Source organism: Gymnoscopelus microlampas (genome assembly GCF_963454915.1).
Source record: "Gymnoscopelus microlampas genome assembly, chromosome: 15".
Classification (NCBI taxonomy): Eukaryota; Metazoa; Chordata; class Actinopteri; order Myctophiformes; family Myctophidae; genus Gymnoscopelus; species Gymnoscopelus microlampas.
Window position 1 is genome coordinate 34,763,866 of NC_139952.1, and position 27,328 is coordinate 34,791,193.

Genomic DNA, 27,328 nt, shown 5'->3' on the forward strand with positions numbered 1-27,328 from the left:
TCCCATAATAACGCTAAAACTCTAAAGGAAAGGGGAGGCGGAGCCAAAATTATCACGCGCTAGAACGTCACTGATCTGTACAACATGAGGAACGACCTCCTCCGTTCAAAATGGAAAGAACGGTGTCAATCTGTGTGGTCTAAAGATCTACACTTTGAAACGACGTTTCACTCACGTGACCCTGTTGTTTTTCCTGTTATTGTGAGAAGAAGGCAGATAGTTCTTATTCAAACTGCAGATAGTTCTTATTCAAACTGCAGATGACATGGATATATGGGGAAGATATATATGGAGATTTGGGGAAGGTTTTGCACTTGACGTTTATTAACGGGGCAAAACGAGCAGCATCATGTTGGAGCCCACATGCTTAAAGTGAAAAGACTATCATCAAGGTAAGCTTTAGCAAAATGTACAGTATGTACAGTAAAGTGTACAGTAAAGTGTGGTAAGAAAGACCTTATTTTTAACTCTATGGGTAAGACCCACTGAACCGGTTTCAGCCTATGGTTTCAGCTTTTCCAGAACCAGAGGACAGCTATCACAGTGTCCTCGGGTTTAAGTCATATGTGTCTGCCTTGTTGTTTTAAAAATAAGAATCCTGCTGTAGTAGCTATCACTGTCAGAGGGAATGCATGATATGTCTTTAGTACTGTTATATAGCTGATGAGTTGTTTTGGAATAATGCAGAATAACTTATAACCCATTCTTTCTTTTTTTGTATTGTATTTAATTTATTTTTTTGTATTTTTTGTTGTTGTCCTCAGTCTGTTTTGGTTCTTTGTTTCGTCTGTCTGTCTTTCTTTGCTTTGTTTGTTTTTGTTGTATTATGTGTTGGTGCTTTTTATTTTCCTTGTCTTAAAATAATAATTGGGACACTGGGATGTTACTCATACCCTGCTGTGCCCCAAAAAATATATATATATATATGTAAAATAAATTATAATAATAACCCTATTGTAGACTGTGAAAGGGCTTCAATAGAGAACATTGGCTATTAAAGCTACTTTTTGTTTTATAATACAATTTGAATTTTATGCATACCTGAAATGTGGTTGTGGTGACTTATTTGTAAGACTTGCTAATAATGACCTTTAGACTTGGGAAAATGATCAGTGTCTATTTGCACTTTACCTTGTTTGTTATAGATCTGTTCATGGAAGAGCTTAGTTTAGTGGTACCCTGTGAAAACCCACACTTCTTGTCATCGTTTTGGTTTTGTTTTTTTTTAAAAAGGGAAAATTGCATTTAAAAAAAGAGAGAACTAGGAAAAGCTTGAGTCATTTTGTTTGACTTCCCCTTGTCATGACGATCCTGCATCCAGTTGGTCACCATGTAGTAGTTTCACTTAAAATCACTTTAGTCCAGTTTTGCTTTTGGGGACACCATGTTAATTTCTAAATCTGTCCAACCATAAAGCTGTCAGCGTTATTGCTGACAGCTTTTAGACACAGGTGCTGCAAATGGTTTGTAGAAACAGTGTAGGCTAAATGGTAAAGCAACCTTATACTGTGCTAACTTTATATTACCTTAGACCAGTGGTTCGGGGACCACCAGTGGTCCTTGAGGGGGTTCCAGGTGGTCCCCAGCTAAATGATGGAGAGTTGGTAACCAAATGGACCCTTTAAATCCAGTTCGGCATTTGGGGATACCATGTTAAATGCTAAATCTGTCCAACCATTGTGTTTCTATTCTTCCTTTTTTTGGTGCTCTTTATTGTGTCTTTCGCTCAACATTGTCTTTTTGTTTTGTATTTTGTTTTTAGCCAACTAAATTTGGGGAAAGTTTCTCATGTATATATCACATAGTTTACACATACAGTATACAGTGTGATATTTGTGTTAGAAAAATACAACACTTTTGCCAGAGCGAGGTAATACATCTAATGCATAGAAATAGTAATCTAGGATCATTCATAAGTAAACCAATAACCTATCCTCAGTCTAAACAGTATAATATCAAGAACAAAACAATAAACTGTACATTGAAACTATACACACTATAGGATGCCAGGTCTACAAATAACCTTATGTCTGTCTACATAACATGCTATCTAAGTTACATTTTAGCCTTTGCATAAGCCTGCAAGGTCGTCTAAGCCTAGGGCAAGTGTTACCAAACAAGAACAACTGAAATGGTTAAACACAGGCTAGAGTTTACAGAGATCCAGTAACACAGCCTAAGAAAAGACTGAGTTTTGAACCTTTACAATGTGTATGTGAAAAAGAATTCTGTCTTCTTTGGAAAGACAGTGACTGAACAGGGAAGTCATTTGTTCTGTTTGTCAGTTTTGTTTGCTGACCTGTGATATTCAAAGTAGACACCTTCCTGAACACTTGGATTGTCCTTGTTTGGTAAATGTCACCCACTTACACTAAAGCAAAACACAATTCCATTCTAATACAAACAACCAAAATATGGCATGTCTCTTTACTTAGAAATAAAATACATAATTATGTAAGTTCATGTCATCCAACAGCCTCACACTGGATTTTCTTCAGCCTATTTTGATGATCCACTCATACACTGAAACCATTTGTTTTTTGTTTCACATATATAATATATACTGTACCTCTCTGACAAGCAGCTAGCCATACACACTCAGAAAGACAGGGAGTGAGAGTGAGAGACTGTTTATGTATTAAAGTCTGGAGAACATTCAACAGCTCTCTAGTATCCACATGTTTTGATCACACACACGCACGCACGCACGCGCACACACAAATATCTGTTGTTCCTACATTTTTTCCTGATCTGATTTGAGCCCATCACACATCACCGTAACCACTTAAACCCTACTTCTTTGTTGTACATCACTGAACGTCAATTTTCTTTTGATTTTTCACTGAATGTTCAATAAATGTTCATCCATTTTTTCCCATTGTTCTTTTGTTTTTAGCGGTGCCAGCCGCTCTATATTTGACTATGTCCGTCCGTATGTCCGTTTGTCCGTTTGTCCGTTTGTCCGTTTGAGCACGGGCTTTAAACAGCTATAACTCCAGTTCGCAGCATGCCAGCAAGTCCAAATTTGGTATGTGGACTTAGACCACCAATAGGGACGAGCATTGACTGCTGAAGCCCCGCCCCGCCCTATTATAGCGCCACCAGGAGGCCACTCATCAAAGGCACCGCTTCCTTCACACAGGGTGCGATTTTTGCAGAATGTTGGCCTATTATGACATGTCCAGAATAGGGATGGTAGTGTTCATGACATGTAGTTAATAAGATCATGGCTATGGAACACCGTCCGGTATGCTCGGCTAATCCTAGAATTTGCAGACAGACCAACACATTGTGATTCCACACAGATACTTTGAATACCTCAACTAAAGCCATGAGCTGGTTCTCTACACTGTTGAGTCTGTCACTGTAGAGCTGCTGTAGAGTCTACAGCAGCTCAAGAGGATCCTTGTACCATCCATGTGAGGATGATAAAAGTCAGGCATAATCCTGTTTTCACAAATCATGAATAGGGTTCTTCATTTTATAAGACAAACTATTGCACTTTTCCTTGGGTCTTTTTGAATGTTACTTTACCCTACCCTCTAAGTCTAAGATCTCTTCTATTGTGCTAATATTTATTTTTATGTCATGTACAACACGTGACATCAACTCATGTTTGTGTTCACAGGCTTCTGTCAGGTGAGGCACATCATCCTCAGTCAAACCGGTTCTCTTCATCACCTTTGTCACCTTTCATCATGATACTCCTTCACAGTAGTTTTGGACATCAATAACAAAGTGAGTACTCATGTGGTTCAACGCTATAGCTTAATGATTTAACATTGTCATCCTGTGTTAACCCCCACCCCCCTCCTCCATCCACATCATCCAACCTCTTGTGACATAGTTTTCCCCTGACACATTAAAATATTGTTTACACTGACCTTATCATTGTTTCACAGTGTGACTGTGTAAGCTTGATCTGTTTTTCAGTTCCTTTCCATCTCTTTTCCCTGTCATTTCACTTGACCTGACTTGCACATTGATTTGCCACTTGCTTATCTCCTATCACTTTTTCGATTTGTGTGTGTGTGTGTGTGTGTGTGTGTGTGTGTGTGTGTGTGTGTGTGTGTGTGTGTGTGTGTGTGTGTGTGTGTGTGTGTGTGTGTGTGTGTGTGTGTGTGTGTGTGTGTGTGTGTGTGTGTGTGTGTGTGTGCATTGCACGTGCTTTGTGCATGAGCATGCGTGTACATGTGTCCTCTTTTTGTGGATCAGTAAAAGTGTGTCCTCAAAAAGAGGTTTTACATACTATTACTAACGAAGGCATATTGCTATAATCTGTTGTAACCATTGAGTATGTGTGCATGGCATGCATCCATACTCATAGTACATATGCTGCATGCATAATTCTGCGTATCTATTTTCTTGATATACAGTACATAATCTTTATAAAGATAAGCAATTTTTTTTTAAATTAATACAGTATGTTTTTGTGAATGTGCCAGTGACTTGGATCTGGACTAAATTCACCACAACGCTCTGATCCTGACCCTTTTATATTTCAATTTCTATCTCAGACAGAGTTTAATGGACAGGGCAGCTTGGTGACTTCCATCCATGCTCCAGTCTGTTATTGTGTTCCTTCCTGACCAGCTGACATGGCACCACAGGATAAGTGCTCCTCCACCTCCGCCCCTTTGGGAGAGAGTGAAGATACTGAGCCCCTCATTGAGATTGTTGCAGGTGTGTTTTCAAGCTAATTTATTCTTCCATGAAATTAATCACTTAAACCATATTAACCCATTAAGACCTGAGGCGATTCTTTAAAAAAAATCTAAATCCTAAAAGTTTTTTGAAAAAAATCTATTAAAAATAAATTCAAGATTTTTCAAAAATATACACAAGCTATAATATCTACAAGCTCATAGCGCGGCACTCGGTGCCGCGCTATGAGTTTGTATATCTGATATTTTTGAATAGCCAAAGAAATCTAAAGTGACACAGATGCGTTCCAGGTTTCAATGGGTAAAAGATAATAATAATACAAAATATGCCCCCCCCCTTAAATGTGTATTTAATGACAAGCCCAAAATAGGGAGGCCACAATGAAAGTGGTTTACTAGTTATTGTCACACACTTATCCTTTTTCTCATATTCCAAGGATTAGTTTTTCTGTTGTGTCCTTGTGCAGGACATGACTGTTTTCTTGTGCTCTCCCTCAAGTGTAATTATGCTTCCTCACATGACGGTAGCTTTAGTGTCCAGAGATGATGTCTTGTGTCTCTCGATTAACCTCATGGTCTTCATATAATAACACTGTAATTACAGTCTATAGAAGAATCCACCTCTGATCACTGTAACCATAAAACTGTTGTCCTCTGCACTCCACTGAAGCCCAAGAGCTATTGCGTAATGTTTAGGGTTGGCTATATTTAACCAGATACAACCATCAGTATTCATTATTATTAAGTGAGCACTGAGCAGTAATTTGAACTGTTCAGCATGGTTTTATTAACATGGAGCTGTGTAACTGCACATGATCAAAAGCAGTCTTTTTCTTTTGGCTGATATCCAATACTGTCGATTATTCAGGCAGAGTATCCTCCTCACACTATTTTCTTTATGTGAAGTATATTCAGTCATTCATCTTTTTCTTTTATTAACATACTCATGATGGTGTCGTTGACCACATGTCGTTGATGTGGGATCTCCAAACCAGTCTCCTGCACCTTAAAGGGATATTTCACTTTCAAACATGTTTGGGGGGATTTTAAGGTCTGCTCAGCCTTTTGTGACCACCCCAGACAGTTTTTAAGTTGCTTGATTCAGTATTTAGATATGTGATATAAATGTTATCTGACATGCCCCCTTCCTATACAAACCCATTGTAACTTCAAGCAACTTGAAAACTGTCTTGGGTGAAACACAAAAGCCAGAGTAGACGTTAAAATGACCCTAAACATGTTTGAAAGTGAAATATCCCTGAAATATAACTGTGTGTGGTGTGTGTGTGTGTGTGTGTGTGTGTGTGTGTGTGTGTGTGTGTGTGTGTGTGTGTGTGTGTGTGTGTGTGTGTGTGTGTGTGTGTGTGTGTGTGTGTGTGTGTGTGTGTGTGTGTGTGTGTGTGTGTGTGTGTGTGTGTGTGTGTGTGTGTGTTGCCTATATCAGTCCCTCCCCAGTGCTGCTCAGCTCGCCTCAGCCTGGCTGTAATGATGTTCTTCGGCTTCTCCGTCGTCTATGGTCTCCGTGTCAACCTCAGCGTTGCCATGGTTGCCATGGTCAACGCCACCGAATCGGAGCCAGCCGCGAACAGCTCAATAGTCCACGAGTGTCCCCTACCTCCACATGACGAGAACAGCACCCAGACCCCAGACCAGCCTGATGGGGTATGAGTGCTGGGGGGATGTATGTGACATTACTGTCGCTGTTCTCCCTCTGTTTCTCTTATTTTCTCTCTCATCCTTTTCATCTTTATTTTTCCTGATGAGGAGCAAATGCATCTCATTACTTTCATGGTTACTCTCTTAAGCGTCTCCTCTTGCTTTCTCCCAGGTTCCCCAGTACTCTTGGGACACTGAGACCCAGGGCTGGCTGCTGGGAGCATTCTTCTTTGGATACCTGTGCACCCAGATACCAGGGGGCTACCTATCGGGTCATTATGGGGGCAGTATCTTCATGGGGGCAGGGGTGCTAGGCACTGCTGCCCTCACCATCCTTACCCCACTGGCCGCCCAGTGGGGGTCCTACTGGCTGTTTGCCCTAAGAGCCCTGGAAGGGTTTGGGGAGGTAAGAAAAACTGTGAGGTACTTTTTTTCCCTTTTTATTTTTATTTATTTACCCAGGGTAGGTGTTGAGCACAAGCTTTCCGGTTACCCTCATTTTCAGCAACACCCTGCACATAGACACACATACATTAAAACCTGGGAGCTGACCAGTACAACCCCAGTCTTATACTGTTGGCCACTGAGTAGCTCCACTGCAGCAGTTGGGGGTTCAGTGCCTTGTTCAAGGGCACTTCAGCGGTGTCAGGAGGATAGGGATGAGTGGTGGCCATTCACTTCCCCTTCCAGAGTTTTCCTGCTGGTTTGGGGAATCGAACCGGAAACCTTCTGGCAACGAGTGTGCTCCTCTAACCTTTAGGCCACCGCTGCCTCAACTTTAGCAAGTTTTGAAATATAGAATAATATGCTCCAAAAGATAAATGGTTTATTATCACCGTTAACATGACATTTCGAGCCTTCCTCTGAGGAAGTGTGCAAACGCTATTCTTTCACCGTTGTTTGCTTCTGCCCTGCACCTGGCATTTAAAATAAGTTGGATGCTTTTGTACTTGTTGATGTACTGTAGCAAGTTACCTGCGGTACTTTCTGTCAACTAATGACTGGGTAAGAACATGTGACTGTGAGTTGTGACTGCTGCAGAGTTGTCATGTGTGCATTTGTTGAGGATGTTGAAGGGTTTAGGGGAGGAAGTGCAGTTTGTTCAGGAAGTGGTCCCAAATATGGTAAAAATGTTAGGATGATTTCAAGGGCCCTTGGCTTTACAGGGACCTTCAATGATCCAGTGGTTTCTGCATTATGTTGGTGATTCAATAACGGGGGATTGTCGTGATATGTTTTAATGGAGCACAGAATTCCAAGCAGTTCTCCTGTGTGAGGGTGTACATCTGAAGTAGTCTGTTTGGTGGAGATTCACCGTAAATATGAAACAAGGCAGCCTAGGTGTGCACTACGCATAGATAGATTTTTAGTACCCTCTGGTGGACAGACTTGAGTGACATGCATGTCAGAGAGACAGACAGCCTCATTACAATAGTTTTGCCTCTGTTTGATGTGGTCTTATCTGTCGCCCTCTCTGCAGGGCGTGACATTCCCAGCCATGATGGCGATGTGGGCACGGTGGGCCCCACCGTTGGAGCGTTCCCGCCTCATTACCCTGTCTGGTGCAGGGGCCAACTTTGGGGCCTTTTTGGCTCTGCCCATCACTGCCTATATTTGCCAAACCCTGGGCTGGCCCGCTGTCTTCTACATCTGTGGTGAGAGAGGGGAACACACACACACACACACACACACACACACACACACACACACACACACACAGACACACACACACACACACACACACACACACACACACACACACACACACACACACACACACACACACACACACACACACACACACACACACACACACACACACACACACACACACACACAGCTCATTGTGTAGGATACTGATCCATAATTAATTGTGAGACTTTGGGCCAGCTGTTTTAAATAAAAGGGCTGGCCTAAAATGTGTATTTAATCACATTCTCAGAAGACATGCAATAATATCCTGCTGTATTGTATTAGCCTATTATCACTAGAAAACAGATCCGACGTTCATCTTGAGTAGGCCTACTGCTGGTGATTGTACATTGGGAAATTAGATTGGAGCAAGCGACGGATAATTATATTAGCATATAGGGGAAAACGTCAAAAGAAAGAGCTTCAGTACAGGTAGGTATGGATCTGCTAAGCCTTAGATTAGGTTCTGGCCTATTTTCTGAAGCAAGCAATCAAGATTATTTCCACACTAATATACAGTACAATCTGGAGTGTTAATGTGTGTATGGTACATTTTTATACACTCATAATTTAATGAACCCTCTGGATTTTTATGTGATTATTACAAAGACATTGTTTATGATTAAATAGGCCTCTCTCTTTCTCTCTCTCTCGCTCTCTCTCTCTCTCTCTCTCTCTCTCTCTCTCTCTCTCTCTCTCTCTCTCTCTCTCTCTCTCTCTCTCTCTCTCTCTCTCTCTCTCTCTCTCTCTCTCTCTCTCTCTCTCTCTCTCTCTCTCTCTCTGTGTTTTAGGAGGCGCTGGTTGTCTCTGGGCTGTTTTTTGGTTTCTTCTGGTGTCAGATGACCCTCGCACCCACCGTCGGATCAGCGAGGAAGAGAGAGAGTATATCATCAACTCTATTGGCCCACAGGTACCCATAAAACATTTTCACAAGTTTCACACTCACCATAACATTTGAAGGGGAAATAATCATAATCGTGTTTGTCATTTGCCGGGCTGTCGCCTTAATCCTGTGTGCTAATCAATAAAGCAGAACCATCTTAAAATCTAAATGTTTTCAAACCGAACAAACTCCAATCTACAACCTGCAGGGCACGGGTCATGGCTGGTCCATGCCGCTGTTACCCATGGTGCTGTCGGTGCCATTGTGGGCGATCATCGTGGCGCAGATGTGCAACAACTGGGCGTATTACACCCTGCTCACCTCCCTGCCCACTTACATGAACAATGTGCTGCACTTTGATCTTAAATCGGTAATGTAACAATGTTTTTTTTCCTCTGAATTTACACAGATCATTTCCCTCTAAAGCTCAGAAACATTATGACGTTTAAAAGTTGTGTTTACCTTTCTTCCCAAAAGGGTTTGGGTATGTATGTGATTAAAATCTGTGTTTAATTTAAAGCTTGGTCGCAATTTGCAGGTAATGCTAGTGGTGTTTTTAAATAATAATAGATGCTGTAAATTAGGTGTCTTTCTTTCTATCTCTCTAATCTCTCTCTTCCTCTCTCATGCTTTTTCTCTCCCCCTGTCCCCCCTCAGAATGCCTTTCTGTCAGCAGTGCCTTACATGGGTGCCTGGTTGCTCTCTGTACTCTCAGGTGTTGCAGCAGACAGCCTTATAGAGAGAAAGCAGCTTAGCGTCACCACTGTACGCAAAATATTCACACTCACAGGCAAGGGAACTTTATGTTAATATTGTGTGTGTGTGTGTGTGTGTGTGTGTGTGTGTGTGTGTGTGTGTGTGTGTGTGTGTGTGTGTGTGTGTGTGTGTGTGTGTGTGTGTGTGTGTGTGCACAAGTAGTTGTGCACGTGCCTGGCAATGTGCATGTATTTGTTTATCATTCATTAAGTGTTTTCAGCACTTTATATTTAACCTCCCTGCATAGACATGTAATGATTGATAAACATTGTGACCAAATAACTGACAAAACAGACAGACTCAATTGAAGAATCCTGCCTCCATGTGGCATTTGTTAAAATTACGCTATTGTTTGCTTTCATTGAACTTGAACTTTATTGTCACATCACAATCTTACACCAGGAGTGGGTGAAATATTTTTGTGCAAGCTTCCTATGAAGTGCAGCACTGACTTTTTTTTGTAAAATAATAAAGATTTAAGTAAAGGAGCTGTATGTTTCTGTATTATCAACTCTTGTAAAAGGCTTATAACATTTAGAGAAGGTTCAACAGGTTATTTTAAGGTTATTTAAAACGCTAAACGATGAATCAATTGATTAATCAAAATTAACAAGTGGCAATGTATGCGCGTCCATAAGTTTTTACTTTGGACATTCTTTGCAAATTCCTGTGCAAAGCAACAGGAAAAGAATGTCTGACTTCACTGCAGAATTGGTTCCCCTCTGTTTATTTTCCACACAAAGTTAACAATGCTTTGTTGCAACATGGCAGCACGTGAAGTGTTGAACAATGAGAAACTAGAAAGTAACTGCACAGCAGAATACACTGTTTTAGTCATTTGTTTTAACCACTTAAGCCCTATAGTACAGTGGTTCTCAACCTTTTCAGGCTGTGACCCCACAAAATAATCATATTTGATCTGCGGACCCCCCAACCTGATAAGCACTTGGAATGTAGGAACTGAGGCATTACATTTAGTTTGACTCGGTTCCACAGATATGTATTGTGAAAATAGCAGATTTTCACAATTTTTCTCTATTTCTCTATATTATTTGACAATTTAGCCAATGGTTGACTAGTTTTTATAGTATAGTTTGTTGATTACTTTTGATGCAGTAATGGTCTTTTTTTTGTTTTTGTTTTTAGTTATTAAAAATGTCACTTCACTGTCATCTGGGGACCCCCCCAAAATCATGTGGGGACCCCCCTGGGGTCGGGGTCCCGACCCACAGGTTGAGAACCACTGCTATAGAATATGAAATACCAAGTTGTACAACAAATAGTGAAATTAAACAATCTACAAGCTTGCAGATCTGCCATTTTCGCTATTTATGAAAATTTTGCCTAACAAACTTTCCCCTCCTGTTCAGTGACCCTGCATTCAGGAATACTCTTATGCTATATTACCACGTTTTTCCTTAACTTAACCATACCACTTTAATCATACACAAGATATTGTGATTTTGGATACTGTTATTTTATATACCTGCTGTTTTTTCATATGCTGGATATGTTTTTCATGATTTTTGTCTGTCATGATTTTTCCAATATGCAAGTGTTTTGTTGTCTCTCTTTTTACATGTCTAAAAAGCAGAGGAACACACACTGAATGCAGGGTGTGTGTGCAGGGCTCAATGCAGAGCTGATTCAGTGTGTGCGGTACTCCTTTTTACTTTTTTGGATGTACTTTTTGGGGCTTTGGATTCCCTGCACCATAGAAGAGAGTAAAGCAGTGGTGTGCATGTTGTTCTCAACTTCTACTTTTACTTGTCTCCATCTGTTTCGATCGTTGATCAGGTCTCCTACTGCCTGGGGTCTTCCTGGTTGCCGTGGCTTATGCCGGTTGCAGTGCTGTCCTGGCCGTCACTTTCCTCTCCCTCTGCACAACCCTCGGAGGAACCAGTGGTGCAGGAGTCTTCATGAACCAAATAGACATCGCACCACGGTCTGTGTCATATAGAAACATTTACATTTTACATTGTAGACATTTAACTGAAGCTTTTATCCAATGTAACTTGATAGCACATAGTATAACAAGTAGTACCGCTTGTTTAACAATTGCTGTCAGCATTAATTTTTTATTGATTATCACTTTGAACTTCCTCACTTCTCCTTTCCAGGTATGCGGGTGTTCTTCTAGGAATCACTAATACTTTTGGGACCATTCCTGGTGTTGTGGCACCTATTGTTACAGGCTACCTGACCAAAAACGTAAGACGCCTGAATATATAAGTATACAACTACATTGTACTAGCAAGCAGACAGACAGACACAAGGTGTTGACCTAAAATACACACACATGCATGCATTCCCCTTCTCAATTACCACACACACAACACACTGTAAGACCATAAGACACTCAGAAAGGCCAATAAACATGCAGTCATTGAAAAGCAACACCCTTATGCCTAATTTATACTTAATGATATGATGTTGTAAGTAGTAAGCCTTGCAAGTGGCCCATAGGGCAGGAGCCTATCTCCTGTTTCCTTAGCGTGAGGCAGCTTGATGTACAAGTACACCCCCTGGACATGACGCTAGTATGTCGCAGGGACTCACCCCCAATCCAACCCTTGATGCTGAGTGCATTGGGTCCCATTTTTAGAGTCTTTGGTATGACCCGGCCGGGGATTGAACCCCGGCGACCTCTCAGTCTCAGGGCGGACACTCTGATGGTGTAGCTTGCCAAAAACAACTGATCTTAAAGTTAACGTGTCACATCATGTTTGTTTTTGAAAATGTTCTCCTATAAAAAGCTATAACAGCCCTGTTATATCCTTTCCTGTTGATAGCACTCCATAGAGGGCTGGAGGAATGTGTTCTGGGTTTCAGCAGTGATCAGTGCCTGCGGTGGCGTCGTTTACACCATTTTCGGCAGCGGAGAGATCCAGACGTGGGCCCTAACTGAGGAAGACCGGGCCGAACTAGAGAGGAAGAATAACAGGACTGTGAATATAGGCGACATATAACAAACTATATGTATATTATATTTGTTTACATGTAGAGTTGTTCCGATACCCATACCAGTACCGGAAAAGCTGCCGATACTGCCTAAAATGCCAGTCTATGCCGATCCGATACCACGTCTTTTATCACATGATGATATTTCATAATGGTAATATATTTTAATTGCTTCAGTTGATGTTGCACTACTGTTTTATACTCTTACTGTACTATTTACATTATTAATTTACTAACTTGTAGTGGATCAGTGGTTCTCAAACTTTTTAAATTTCAAGGACCTCCATAACTCTGAGAGTGTATAAATGGACCCGTAGGGTCTATTTGGTTCCATTATTTTTCCCCCGTTTTTTTTTACACACGGGTATCGGATAGCCTATGAGAATCGGTACCGGGAAGGAAAAAATGGTATTGGTACATCTCTACATATAACAATATATTATATTTGTTTACATGTATTGACCAGCTCTGTGCTTTGCACGTACCGTAGTATACGGTACATGGAAGAAAAACAAATGTTTTCAAATCTGATGGGCAGATGCTCAGGCAGTTGGTCATCAATTTGTTGTTGTTTAAGGAGCTTTCTCTCTCACTATACACAAAATGGTTTTAAAGCAAATAGTATTTGCTAAATTATTATTATTATTTGCTCAATTTTGCTGCATTCTGGACTAGTAGTTGCACATACGGTACTTGCCCGATACTGTATAACAGTAAAAAACGTTTTAAAACATTTTTCTTTTTTTTTGTACATTCTACAACTTTTGGTCTCCTCTCTGGGTACAGAGAATCAAAATTGTAATGTCCTTGCCTCACTGTGAGGATTCAAACAATAAACCTGAAAGTAATAGGGAGAAGCACTGCAATGTAATGTCAACCAGCCATTTATGTTATCGTTTACAGCTGTTATCACTTTTCTGAACAAGAATCTCTTCTTGCTTATATTGAAACATGCCAGTCTTATTATCGATCACAGTCTCTGTACTTTAAGAAAAAATTACACTTTGCATGATGGTGTTATTTTCAGCGAGCGATACTTATGTCTGGGAATGGAGACCTTACCCATGTCAGCACGTTAGTTCTACCTGTTGGATCATATTTCCAGTTGTCCTCTTATCACAGTGACGGTGCCACAGTTTTTAAGTTTGTGTTACTACCAACAGGTTAGGTGTAAGTAATCACTGCCTTTATGGAAGGATGATGTATGTATTTCTGAAATGAATTGTGAGTATAATGTTATAGAAAGAACTAAAACATTTGTTTGTCATTTGTGCAACGATTTTGGATGCCTTCTATTTTATTGTGAAAAAAAAGACGTTTATACTTTTAAAGTGAGTGAGTTTGAAACTAAAATACGTTTTTGTGTGTGTGTGTGTGTGTGTGTGTGTGTGTGTGTGTGTGTGTGTGTGTGTGTGTGTGTGTGTGTGTGTGTGTGTGTGTGTGTGTGTGTGTATTGTCATAAGACCCATCCCTTACGGGATTATAAGACACCAAAAACGAATTAAACAATATCACATCCACTTCATGGAAACAGAAACTGCACAAGTAAAAAAGAGTGTGTGTGTGTGTGTGTGTGTGTGTGTGTGTGTGTGTGTGTGTGTGTGTGTGTGTGTGTGTGTGTGTGTGTGTGTGTGTGTGTGTGTGTGTGTGTGTGTGTGTGTGTGTGTGTGTGTGTGTGTGTGTGTGTGTGTGTGTGTGTGTGTGTGTGTGCAAAAACAGGCACTTAAGTTTCACATCAAAGATAGGAATTTAAAGCAGATCTTCTTAAAAATGTTTATACCAAATGTGTTGGTATAAAGATGTTCCTGATTAATACTGTAATGCTGAGGCAAGTCAATTATTTAGCTTACTGCTCTCAAAACATTGTTAAAACAAAACTGTATTTTGTTCACTCTCATATAATAGTGTGATGTTTATGAAAACTAAGTCCTAGACAAGACCTTTGATATTTAGAGCAATCAAAATGAGATACTAGAGTTAGTAATTTGTAGGGCAGTGTTGCCCCATCGGTAGTGCATTACTATTCGCTTGCATATATCCTATTATTTATTTTAGATTTGTGTTGTCATGCTATTGCACATTTTGCTTTAGTTTTCTACAGTGTTGCTCAGTCACTTGTTTAGTAAAGCACTGTGCAAAATGCAGGTGTAGTAGGCTCTTCAACTGCAGTCATGCTCAACTCTAAAGGCCATGTACATGGAAAGTGTTTTCCGATGAGCCAAATTCTCATCCCTGTGTTCTCTGTTGCCAGCAGTTTTGTTTGGAATGCCCGCAGCTAGGGTCGAGATGCTTTGCTTTCATTGTTTGGGGGACATGTGAACATAGCACTGGTCACCTCTCCAAATCCCTGCAACGTGTCATGCGTAAAAATTCACAAAAGTATTCAGTGTGGGACACAAAGAAAACCACATTAAAGTGCTTCTCTGGTTGGTCACAATTTACAATGTAGGCTAGCAGATGCTCTTAATCCAAGAGCGACTTACAGTAAGCAAGGACAAGGTAATACATCAAATGCAGAGAAATAGTAATATAGGATCATAGGTAAACCAAGAACCTATTATCAGTCTAACAGTTGAGTAGACTGATGATAGGCTCTTGGTTTACCTATGATCCTAGATTACTATTTATATGCATTTGATGTACACAATATCCCAAAATGTTTTGACAGAATTCAACTAAATGCTGTCAATATAGGTGAAATGTATGTTGGGAAAAGGCTGGTAAAATAAGTTTGGCATTTATGGCATCAAAACCCAATGCACCCTGTGCATTTAGGCTATACGCATAAATGGCCACCAGAGGGCATCGGGGTCCGCTGTTACAGTATCATACTTTCTGCATCCAGTAGGTAGCGTTAGCTGAGTAGATGACCATTATATTGGGCAGCTCTTGATAGGCCGGTGATAGTGTTGCCATGTCGGCTTCTTATAAGCGACTTTGGGCTTCTTTTTCTGTCAAGTTGCTTTTAAATATTGCGGGTTGGGGGTTGCGTTTTTTTGGGCTTGTTTCTAAAGTGTACTTGCTTATTTAGGCGTGCTTCCACATTTAATTATTATTTAAACCAGTGGTTATCAAAACATTTCATGGAAATGTGTTGTGCCAGGGTCCAGAGAGCACTTGTGTTGTTAGAATGTTTCGAAAATATTCCACATTTTGATTGCACGCGTTTTTTTTAAAGTGCTCATGTGGCCTAAGTTGCTTTTTTTGGCTTGTTTTCCTAGGCCTGGTTGCTTATTTATCTCACAAAATATGGCAACACTAGCTGGTGGAACTTGCATCAGATTTTAGTGATCCGGATGTAAATGTCCAGGGTCAATCGTGTGTGTGGGCGTGTTTTTTGTTTTTTTGCTTTGTTTTTGTTTTTTTTACTGTTCATGTATGGCTTACCGCGTCAGCTTTCCGCCTGGTTTTTCATTGCGCAGATCCTGTCTAGTTTCTAGTCATTTATATCCGGTTTATACCGCAGTGTTATCGTTCTCCCACAGATATGCAGAGTCGAGTGCTACTCTAGATTATTATGGGCAAAATAACACTATGCCACCCCCCTGGTTAAGGCTCGTTTACCCAATGGGTTTACTTTCAGGGGTCTTCAACAGGGGGTCCCTAGGACATTGGTTCTCAAAAAGGGGGTCCGGGGACCCCCAGGGGTCCTTGAGGGAGTTCCAGGGGGTCCCCAGCTAAATGATAGATTAGGCACCAATTGGACCCTTATGGGTCTGTAACTCTTTAACGGGTCCATTTGGTTCCATTTGTACACTCTCAGAGTTAAATTGACATAGATTTTACAATATAAATTGCGGTCCAAGTTATAGAAATGCCATTAAATGGGGGTCTGTAGCCCTAATGCATGTCAAACTGGGGGTCCTTGAAATTAAAATGGTTGAGAATCACTGCTAGAGCCGTAAAAGATCTTCTCTTATGGGGGTCCCTGGCATATCTTTTGAAATGGGGGTCCGCGGGCTAATAAGTGTCAATTTGGGGGTCCTTGACATGAAAAAGTTTGAGTACCGCTGCCCTACGAGGTCCTCAGAGTTATTACAGGGGGTCCGCCAAATCCTTGTGTTATGGGGAACATTAGCCGAAAATAGAGTTGTGAGCCTGTTGATTGGCTATTTTCGTAGAGTTTGGTGTAGAGGGAAAAAAGAGCAGACAAAGTACGGAGTACAGGTCAAGTTGACTACATATTGAGAGTTCAAAAGGTTAACTATCTGAAAATACACATTAGCATGAATCCAACTATCTGGAAAAAGTGTAATGTGCAACACAGTTTTATACAATATGTGGGGGTCCCTGCTTCATCTCTCTCTCAGCTAAGGGGTCCTTGGTTTGAAAAACGTTGAAGATCCCTGCTTTAGACTAATAATGTGGAGCATCCACAGACCCATTCTGTATCAGCTACAGCTACACTAACTCCAGACATCTTTCCCTGCAGGCTGCAAAGCTGATCATCATCAGTTACATTCCACTGTAAATTGCAACGTGTCGAATCTATTTCAGGGCATTATTGATCATCGCTTTAATCATTTCTAGGCTGTCTATTTGCCTTTTTTTTTTACTGGAGGTATTATTAAAATAGGTATAGAATCCAATTCAAAAAGTGGTTTCTATTTTATTTAAAGCATTTTGCATTCTAAACACATTTCCACTTAAAAACCTGTCATTGTTCTGCATTTGTGCTTAAATTGCAATGACCAATTGGCAATCCATTATGAAACTGCTGAAAGGTTTTTCTTGGGTATGTGTAAGCTCCCTTTTTGTCAAAATAATGTTCTTAAAATATAATACCAAGTTAAAAAAGGTTTTTAATAATTGTGTGGTAGGCTAGTTTACATTAGTATTGGTGTATATTAAGATGTAGCCTATATCAAGATGACGAAATTACATGTAAACAATATGGCAACATTTAGTCTCGGATTCTAATTAATTTGTTCATGCAGGACAATTTCACATTCTGTCAAAATGTACGGAAATACAACTTGTAGGAGAAGCACAGCAATGGCTGCTGATTCTCGTAAGTTTTACATTTCCCCCTCAAAATAAAGCAGACCACTGGGCTTTTTTCATCAAGCCTGTCTGAGGAGTGCTGATCCAGTTTTATCGACCTGAGTTCCCAAGAGCCCATTCATTTATTATGTCCTGAAACGATGCATTCACTCTTTTGTTTTGTTTGATTTATTTCATTCATCTTACAAATTATGTAAGATTATGTTTCTTTCAAACATAAATTCTTTGAGCATAATCTTAATTCTCAGTTTTTATATTACCTAAGTGTTTCATTGCCGGTGAAGCACCATTGTTGCTCAGATTTTGAAATGTTTAATTTTTTTCTTGAATACATTCATGTGTGGATTCTTGTTTTCTCTACTCCCTCCATGTCTTTGATATAATCATACACATGTAAAAATGGACTACTGATCCGTGGTCAGCTTGATGGCCGGATTTGATCTGTTTTATAACCGTAAAGTAACATGTGGCAGTCATAATAATAGATTTAGGAAAGAATGATTACTTTTGAATAAAATCTGTATCCTCTTATTGCCAGCATATATGTTGTCATTATATATATATATATATATATATATATATATATATATATATATATATATATATATATATATATATATATATATATATATATATATATATATATATATAAAATGTATATATGTAATGATTAAAGCTGATGATAATTATTTCTCAAGTAGGCCTAATAAAAAAGCAGTTTTTCTTTTTTTGGGGAAAAGGGGGGAAACTCAAAATGGCAGACACATTAAGTTTAGCATTGCCCCAGGGTGAGGTGTGAGTCTTCATACATACAGTATCAGTATGGGGCATTGGGGGGTGTTAACCCTGCTCTACAAGTGTTAAAATGTTCTTCTTAACTCTCAGCCCAAGACCCATCTATTCTAGACAATAGATTTTTCACCAAAAGGGAACATCTGCTATCTTGTGCTGTTTGCTTTCAATCTAATTGCCGCAGAGGACAGGAGACGGAGGAGGGCCTCCTCTGTGTTGCAAATGTACTCCGTATTTACACTTTGCCTCTGGGTAGGATGGGATTTGCATTCACACTATTGACTATGTAATGTGATTGAAATTCCTATACGGCCGGCTGCCTGTATGAACTTGAATGAACTTGTCATCACAATGCACATATAACCCGTTTCAGTAAATGTAAAAATTAACTTGAAAAATAACAAATCTACAAGCTCACACTGCGTAGGATCGTGACGCGTCATCACACTGTAGTATGACGAAGTAGGGCATTCATTTATGAAAAACAATGAACGAGATACAAGGTTTCTGTCCGAAAGCGACAATATCCTCCTACCTCTTTTCTCTTATCCTCTATTTCTTATCCAAGCACTTTTGTCTTAAAAGGTCATTCTAAGGCCACATGATTACTATGGGCACAGCACTGCAGTTAACAGAACATATAGCACTACTTACTATTGTTTGCTATTTTGCTTGTACTGAGTCCTTCTTATGAAGATGTATGATGTTGATGTAAGCAAAGACGACAATGTAAAATAGTAACTGATAAATGAAGGTGATTTTGGTAGGTGATTAATTCTGCCATATGCTTATTGGTGTATTATAATACACAGCCAGCACCATTCAAACACAAAGAGTGGGGAGAAACTACTACAGCCAGTAGAGTAGGTATTTATGTCGCCTGCATTTTGGTTGCTATAACCACCACCCTTCAATGACTCATCATTGACGTCCTCCTGCCAGGAGGAGCTGCCATTCAGGTTGTCGAGACTCACACGTACGTCACTGTTCACATGCGAAACCCCCATCACGCATCACCACCACAGCTGTTGAACTTAGCTCTGACCAGACAATAATCTAACAACTAAACTTCACTAAACAACCACAACCACTGTAAATGTAATCAGTTTTGCTGTGGTAAGAAAACATTTAGTAGTTGACATAGTTTGCAGACAGTGAAGCTCCTGTGTGTGCCAATCTGTCGGTCTCTCAGTTTGATTGTGAGAAATAAGTTAGCAGGTCATGTGTATCTTATCAACTTTTCCAATACCTGTGAAGTCAAGCTTGGGAACAAAGGTTGTGTGATGTTAAATGCTGGTGGTGTAACCCATGGGCATGCTGAGTATAATGGTGACAGGGAAAGCATGCGTGCGTGTGTGCACACGCGCGTGTGTGTGTGTGTGAGAGAGAGAGAGAGAGAGAGAGAGAGAGAGTGAGAGAGTCGGTTGGCCAAACTCATTGCTCAAGTTAACCCCCCACCCCTAAACACTGCAACCTTCCTGTTCTCTTGTGTCCAACTGACACAGGCCGAGTTCTGTGTGTGTGTGTGTGTGTGTGTGTGTGTGTGTGTGTGTGTGTGTGTGTGTGTGTGTGGGTGTGGGTGTGGGTGTGGGTGTGTGCGTGTGCGTGTGCGCGTGCGTGCGTGCGCGTGTGTGTGTGTGTGTGTGTGTGTGTGTGTGTGCGAGCGCGCGCGCCTGCCCTCCAGGAGGACACTGTGAGCTCACTCTGGTTCACTGCCAATGTTATGCCCCCCCTCTCTGTAGGCTGGCATGCCTCTCCCTGTCACTCTGGCTAACCAGACAAACTATTTCCAGCGTCACCTTTTCCTCACTTGCTCTAAAGATAAACATCTCTCTTTTGCTTCCTTTCTAGCCCTTTTCCGCTATTTTAGCTCCCGGCACCTGTTAACACCAATTGACACCTCTCCACCCACTCCACATAAAGACAAATAACTTAGGTCAAACCTCCATGTTAAAGTGCCTGCAGGTAGTCTTAAGAAGAATCTTCAGGGGCCCTAGTTTTACCTGAGGCCCTATGTCATTTGTCAGTCAAAATTAGTAGCTAGGTAATGAGTAGGTAATGGCTCAGCCGCGACATCCGACTCAGTCATTTGTATATAGTAGCTGCTGTACCTGAATCCATAAATACCATAATTAGGACATGGACTTTACCTACTGTTGACAAGGGTGTTAACTAAATTCCTGCAATATTTTTTTTCATGATTTGGACACCACTACACATTACCTTTACATTGAATGTGTCCCTTCTCCACTTAGTCCTCCAGTTTGTTTCAGGTGGCCCTGCTGCATTCCTTTTTACCTCAGCTGTCAGACAACTCCCAGCATGTGTTGTCTTCATTGTGTTCTTTCAGACAGGAGAGAGAAACAGCTGTTTTACGCCATTTCATTTCATTACCCGTTATTATTTATCCTACTTGAATGTTAACATTCTTTTTTTTAAAGCCCTGTTGTATGTTTATCTTATATCTTATCTTATCTTACTTATCTTAACTCTTTCTCATCTGGCCTGATTGTCATTGTCATAAGCAATCAGGCGTATATATCTTCCCCCTTGTGCCTGACCCCATATTTCCCCCTAGTTTGCCCCCGCTCTCTCTCTCCCTTCCTCTCTCTGTCCATCTTTCTCTGTCTCCCTCTCACACAGTGAGTACTAGATTGAAAGCAGCAACTGTCAATTTGGAGTGCCTGTTACCTGAACTGCATGACAGGAAAGACTGCATATGTATGCCACAGCCCTCATGGAAGTTTCTGGGCATACTAAGTGTCCGTCAGTAGTACTCATCCATCCCTGTTTATAAGCAGCACTTTGAGTGCGTGCGTGCGTGCGTGCGTGTGTGTCTGAGTGGTGCAAGGAGGACCAGAGACACTCAGCGATGCCAGATGCCTATGAGTATATCGAGTATCACACTGTGCTGGCGAAGAGCAAGCTAGGATGCCTGATATTGACCCTCTGACCCATAAACAGCATCCCTAAAGAGAAAGTGCATCTCTCAAGTCCACTGTACATTTACATTTGAGATTATTTTATAGTCAGTGACTCAGGTTAACTCAACAACTTCCATCCAGGATTACAGAGTGCCTTTGAGCGAGGCACTTAAATCCCAATTGCACTATGAATTATGTTAAATATATGCTGTGTCCATCTGAAAGAAAATTGCTGGATGTTTTAGAGGTAATATGCCAAGAAAGTTTGACCAACAATCTTTCTATCTTCTGTGGCCTAATGGATAATTCATTATGACCTTGTCTACAATGGTTTTGAGTGAAATCAATTAAATTAGCCTAAAAGTCTGACTGTACCTTGTGCTGTTTACATTTCTGACTAATAAAATATTCAAATTCATAAACTCTGTGAATGCCTTTGGTAGACTAGGAGCAACTGTGACTGCACTGTTTACAAATGTTGAGGATTTAGATAATCTTGTTAGACTGGTGGGGTCTTCTCTAGGAATTACTAGTAGCTCTGAGGCGTCTACAAGCTGCTTAATGACCTTGCCAGATACATATGGCTTATTTCTCTCTTGAACAACGGCTCCCCAAGGCTTGTGGAGAAATATAATGATTTGATCAGTCACACCTAAACAACTATTAAAGTCAGTTGCATTTTCATTGGAGTGGAACATTGCTGAACAGCAGATAAAATCAAAAATCATTAAAGTCTGATGTTTATGGCCATTGTGAGAAATGATGGAAAATCATGAATTCCATATCAGAGTGGTCTACTCAAGCGTTGAGATCAGCTGATCATGGACGTTCTAGAACAACATCAATAGAAGAACAACAAGGAAGTGATGGTAAAAAAGCCAAACAGCTTCACAACATTCAGTTGTGTAGTTGTGTTGTATGTTCTAAATAATCCATGTTTTTAAAAAAGTTATCGGTTTACTCTGTCAACGTTTCCTTGTGTTATGAATATTGATTTAATTTTATGTAATAAAACGCCTAAATAAATGACATGTTACGGGTCATACGACGTGATGACGTTTTTGTGAGGAATGTGTGTGATTTGCGGGTTCGATTGAGGGGGTGCTGCCCGCCGAGGCCGCCTCCCCGGGTATAAAAGCACCATCTCTAGCATTCGTCTTCCTCTTTCTGTTACCTGGCTAGGGGCAGCTGCTGTGGCCGTGTGAACTAGTAACACCGGTAAGTGCGATGCTATCTTTAATTGGAATGTGATTGGGAAAGTTTAGCTTTTATTATCGGTTGGCGTGTCGTTGTCCCGGGCGACTTTTAGGCGACTCTGTGAGATGTAATGTGCTTTGTTGGTCTTTTTCCTTAACTTGTGGACTTCTCGGTTATGTAATAGTTAAATTAACCTGTGGCTTTGAATGGACGTGATTCCCCCCCTCCCCTTAACATTTGTTTTAAACTGTTAACAACGACAACAAAGGGAGATTTATATGGAGTTTGGTTTTGGTAGTTTATGTGTTGTAACATTTGTGTGGAAAACCGCTAAAATGGGGGAGGGGAGACAGTGGGAAATGGAACAAAGGGGCTTTTGGAATAGATGAACCAGAGGATGCTTAACTGGAATGTCTTTACTCCAAACTCTGAACAACTGCATGCAGTCATACGTGACAAGTGTTAGGTCCGGTATGTAGTGTGAATATTTAGGAATCTTTGTGTAACTTAACACGACGTGGCCCATCCAGTAACACGTGTCTCTTGGCCTGGCCTGTCGCCGACTGAGGCCTAGCAGTCCGCTAGCGACCACTTGTTTTGTGACTCACCCCTCCCTTTCCTTCCTTCCCTTAAACCACAACATATACCCATCGACTTCTTGAGCCCATTTTTATCCTTAAATATGTGCTTTGGGTGTCTTTTTTTAGAATAGTTTAAACTTAACAAGTGAACTGGTCAAATGCTGTGACATGGCTACTAACAAACGGAATTTTGGCTGGTTATTTAACCTGAATGAAAGCGAATGTGTGACCAACTGTTATCGAAACTCAATGGGCATTTTCCCTTTTTTTTTTTACAGAAACTTAAGCAACAATGGGAAAGGAAAAGCTTCACATTAACATCGTGGTCATTGGCCATGTCGACTCCGGCAAGTCCACCACCACCGGCCACTTGATCTACAAGTGCGGCGGCATTGACAAGAGGACCATCGAGAAGTTCGAGAAGGAAGCCGCTGAGGTAAGCGCTCTTTTATTTCGATCGCAGTGTCTAAAAGTTTTCAACCACTTTAAATTAAAGATGGCGACGCCAGCGTGCCTTTTCTGTACCCAGCAGCCCGGCACAAGGGTGTGGGACTATGGGTATCGAGTGCGCGCAAAGCGGGGTGGGGCTTGCGCGTTAATGACGGCGCACTTTGTTCAGTGGAGCCCCAGGCCTCAAGCCTGTCTTGATCAGTGTTGCCATATTTTGTGAAAAATAAGCAACCGGGTCTAGGAAAACAAGCCCAGAAGAAGCTGCTTGGGCAACATGAGCTTGTGGATCTGCTATTTTCAAAAACCTATGTCATAAAGTGTGGAATAATTGGAATATCTTTTTTGAAACATTATACCAACACAAATGTTGCTAGCACAAATCATTTTATGTAAACATTTGTGAACCAACCAATTTTTACAAGCAACTTAACTGAAATAATGCCCAAAGTCTCTTAATAAGCTGACATGATAACACTGGTCTTTACAAGCAACTTAACTGAAATAATGCCCAAAGTCAACTTAACTGAAATAATGCCCAAAGTCTCTTAATACTAACACTGGTCTTTGATATGATTAACTTGGTTAACTTGCTTGAATGATTGACTGAAATTAACCTATTTGAACAGTTTTCTACAATAGCCTGTTCACAGTACATTTCTATAGCTGGCTTTTGTAAGAACTGTATTGGAAATGTAACCACCAGTCTCTCCAGCTTACTATTTATAGGTAGGCTGTATTTGAGTAAAATGAGAATTTTAAGTGCCATGAATGGAACAGTCCCCAATTATCGTAAGAGCATTATTTACAGAAATGGCTGGTCAAAATAACTATGCTAACATTGTGGTTCTATTGCAAAATACTGGTGATAAAAGCATTTATAAAGGATTTGGTCCAGGTGGATACCTAACCAGTACCCCATTAAAGTAGGTGTGCTTGTATTGGAATGGAATGACTGCCAACTTTGAGTGTATATACTGAATTTAATGTAATCACTTCATAAATCAGTCATTTTCAAATGAGTAAAGTCTATGCCCCTATGCCACCTGTGACACAATAAATTGTAGTTTTATTTATTCTGATTCAATGATTTTGATAAGCCTAGTTAATAATGCAACTTGTTTACTTACCACTACAGATGGGCAAGGGCTCCTTCAAGTATGCCTGGGTGTTGGACAAGCTGAAGGCAGAGCGTGAGCGTGGTATCACCATCGACATTGCTCTGTGGAAGTTCGAGACCGGCAAGTACTACGTCACCATCATCGATGCCCCCGGACACAGGGACTTCATCAAGAACATGATCACTGGTACCTCTCAGGTGAAGACGGACCCTTTATTCAACCTGTTGAAACATACATTTGAGCTTATCATTTTTAGATGACTACTAGGAGTTAAAGGGTAATGCACATGAATATGGCTTAGGTGTCATTGAGTTTCTTTTCAGTGTTGTGAGCTGTGCACCCTTTCAGACGAGCACTGTTTTACTGACAAACAACTAACACTCTACTTTTTCTTAAGGCTGACTGCGCTGTGCTGATCGTCGCTGGTGGTGTGGGTGAATTTGAGGCCGGTATCTCAAAGAACGGTCAGACCCGCGAGCACGCCCTGCTGGCCTTCACCCTGGGAGTGAAGCAGCTTATTGTTGGAGTCAACAAGATGGACTCCACTGAGCCCCCTTACAGCCAGAAGCGTTTTGAGGAGATCACCAAGGAAGTGAGCACCTACATCAAGAAGATCGGCTACAACCCTCTCACCGTGGCCTTTGTGCCAATTTCCGGCTGGCATGGAGACAACATGCTGGAGGCCAGCGAAAAGGTGACATTTTGAGATAATTAAAAGTTATACTTGTCTAGAAATGTAGGAAGAAAGTGAACAAATGCTAAATGATTTCCCCTGTGCAACAGATGGCCTGGTTCAAGGGCTGGAAGGTCGAGCGCAAGGAAGGTAATGCCAGCGGAACTACCCTGCTTGAGGCCCTGGATGCCATCCTGCCTCCTAGCCGCCCCACTGAGAAGCCCCTCCGTCTGCCCCTGCAGGATGTCTACAAGATTGGCGGTAAGGGTCTTCTGATCATCCATTAAGAGTGATTTGGGCTGAGAAGTCTAAAGTTAGATGTAAGATGTTGATGGTGTACGATGTCACTCAATCTGAGTACTTATTTCTAGCGGAACACTGTCTGTAACATTGGAAAGTTGCATAAACTAAAATTGTTGTGTCATCAGGTATTGGAACTGTACCCGTGGGCCGTGTGGAGACTGGCGTCTTGAAGGCCGGTATGGTCGTCACCTTTGCCCCTGCCAATGTGACCACTGAGGTTAAGTCCGTGGAGATGCACCACGAGACCCTGACCGAGGCCACTCCCGGCGACAACGTCGGCTTCAATGTCAAGAACGTGTCCGTCAAGGAGATCCGTCGTGGCAACGTGGCTGGCGACAGCAAGAACGACCCTCCCATTCAGGCCGCCACCTTCACTGCCCAGGTTGGTGGCAAGATATATTACTTAAAATAAGGGTTAAATGGGTCTATATTCTGGTGGTAATTGGGAACGGGCACAATTCACCAGCTTCAATTTTAGTGTCAGTTTTCTGCATAGTACTTTGTCATTACATTGAACTTTCAGATACGAATATATTTTTATCAGCATATGGAGCTTTAACTAACAGTTTTAATCAAAAATATCACTTTCACTAACTCACATGACTGAAATGTGTACATCATCTGACCTCTTGAATTCATTTCCACAGGTCATCATCCTGAACCACCCTGGCCAGATCTCTCAGGGTTACGCCCCTGTGCTCGATTGCCACACCGCTCACATTGCCTGCAAGTTCAGCGAGCTCAAGGAGAAGATCGACCGTCGTTCCGGCAAGAAGATGGAGGACAACCCCAAGGCCCTGAAATCTGGTGATGCCGCCATTGTTGAGATGATCCCTGGCAAGCCCATGTGCGTGGAGAGCTTCTCTGAGTACCCTCCCCTTGGTAAGTTATTCCTGCATGTACACATCACATCTGGTTATTGCCGCATATTCACCTCTGTTTAAGCAGTATGTTACACTTTAACTGGGTACTCCATTCTGTGGCAGCCACAGTAAAATGCCAAAAGCTTTGTCCATGTTTCTTTCCCTATTCTAACTTTTCCCCTGTCTTCCACAGGACGTTTTGCTGTGCGTGACATGAGGCAGACGGTGGCTGTCGGTGTCATCAAGGCTGTGGACAAGAAGCTTGCGTCTGGTGGCAAGGTGACCAAGTCTGCACAGAAGGTCGCTAAGAAGTGAATTCTGCGCCTGTCAGCTGCCCCTCGGGTTGGAGGGTCTGCAGCCTATCAACCTGCCGAAGATTCCCAGAAAAAGAACCTGAGCTCTTTACTAAAGGACTGGTTAATGCTGATTAAAACTCATCGAAAAAGTTTTCGCAGGAAAGGAACACAACTTGGATAAATTTACAACATTGTGGCATCGTCGTCTTCACCTGAATCAACAAGATGACAGTGCCTCCTTTTCAGTTAAAGTTTAAGTTACAGCAAATGGTTTCGAACTGTTCTTGATGTTGATGCCACAAATCTGAAATTGGAAAGAAAAGCTGCTGGTGTAACTAATAAAAAGTATTTGAAAAATAATTCTGACCTACCTCTTTCTCCTTAAGCTTTTAGGTGAAGATTTTCTGTCTCAGACTAGCCTTGGTTTGTCCACCCTAACTTGCAGCTGTTTTTAACCACATGTTATCAGTGACAGTGAAGTGTTCCTTAATGTCCAATCGCCTTGGTGGGGGCAC

The 27,328-nt window shown here is 41.2% G+C and overlaps 2 protein-coding genes across 2 annotated transcripts; both read left to right on the forward strand.

The window, feature by feature from the left end:
* The first annotated feature begins 221 nt into the window (after positions 1 to 221).
* LOC311062394 (sialin) lies at positions 222 to 13,449 on the forward strand. Its single transcript, XM_084081405.1, has 12 exons — positions 222 to 392; positions 3,629 to 3,738; positions 4,518 to 4,683; positions 6,109 to 6,326; positions 6,493 to 6,726; positions 7,801 to 7,975; positions 8,804 to 8,922; positions 9,104 to 9,265; positions 9,553 to 9,685; positions 11,449 to 11,596; positions 11,772 to 11,862; positions 12,444 to 13,449. Exons 3-12 carry the CDS (start codon positions 4,599 to 4,601, stop codon positions 12,618 to 12,620), a joined length of 1,542 nt encoding a protein of 513 aa, XP_083937531.1. The 5' UTR covers positions 222 to 392; positions 3,629 to 3,738; positions 4,518 to 4,598; the 3' UTR covers positions 12,621 to 13,449.
* Positions 13,450 to 22,423: 8,974 nt separating this feature from the next.
* On the forward strand, positions 22,424 to 27,173 carry eef1a1l1 (eukaryotic translation elongation factor 1 alpha 1, like 1). The gene is made up of 8 exons (XM_084081016.1): positions 22,424 to 22,550; positions 23,389 to 23,546; positions 24,696 to 24,875; positions 25,076 to 25,372; positions 25,462 to 25,612; positions 25,780 to 26,036; positions 26,302 to 26,536; positions 26,711 to 27,173. Exons 2-8 carry the CDS (start codon positions 23,403 to 23,405, stop codon positions 26,830 to 26,832), a joined length of 1,386 nt encoding a protein of 461 aa, XP_083937142.1. The 5' UTR covers positions 22,424 to 22,550; positions 23,389 to 23,402; the 3' UTR covers positions 26,833 to 27,173.
* The last annotated feature ends 155 nt before the right edge of the window (positions 27,174 to 27,328 follow it).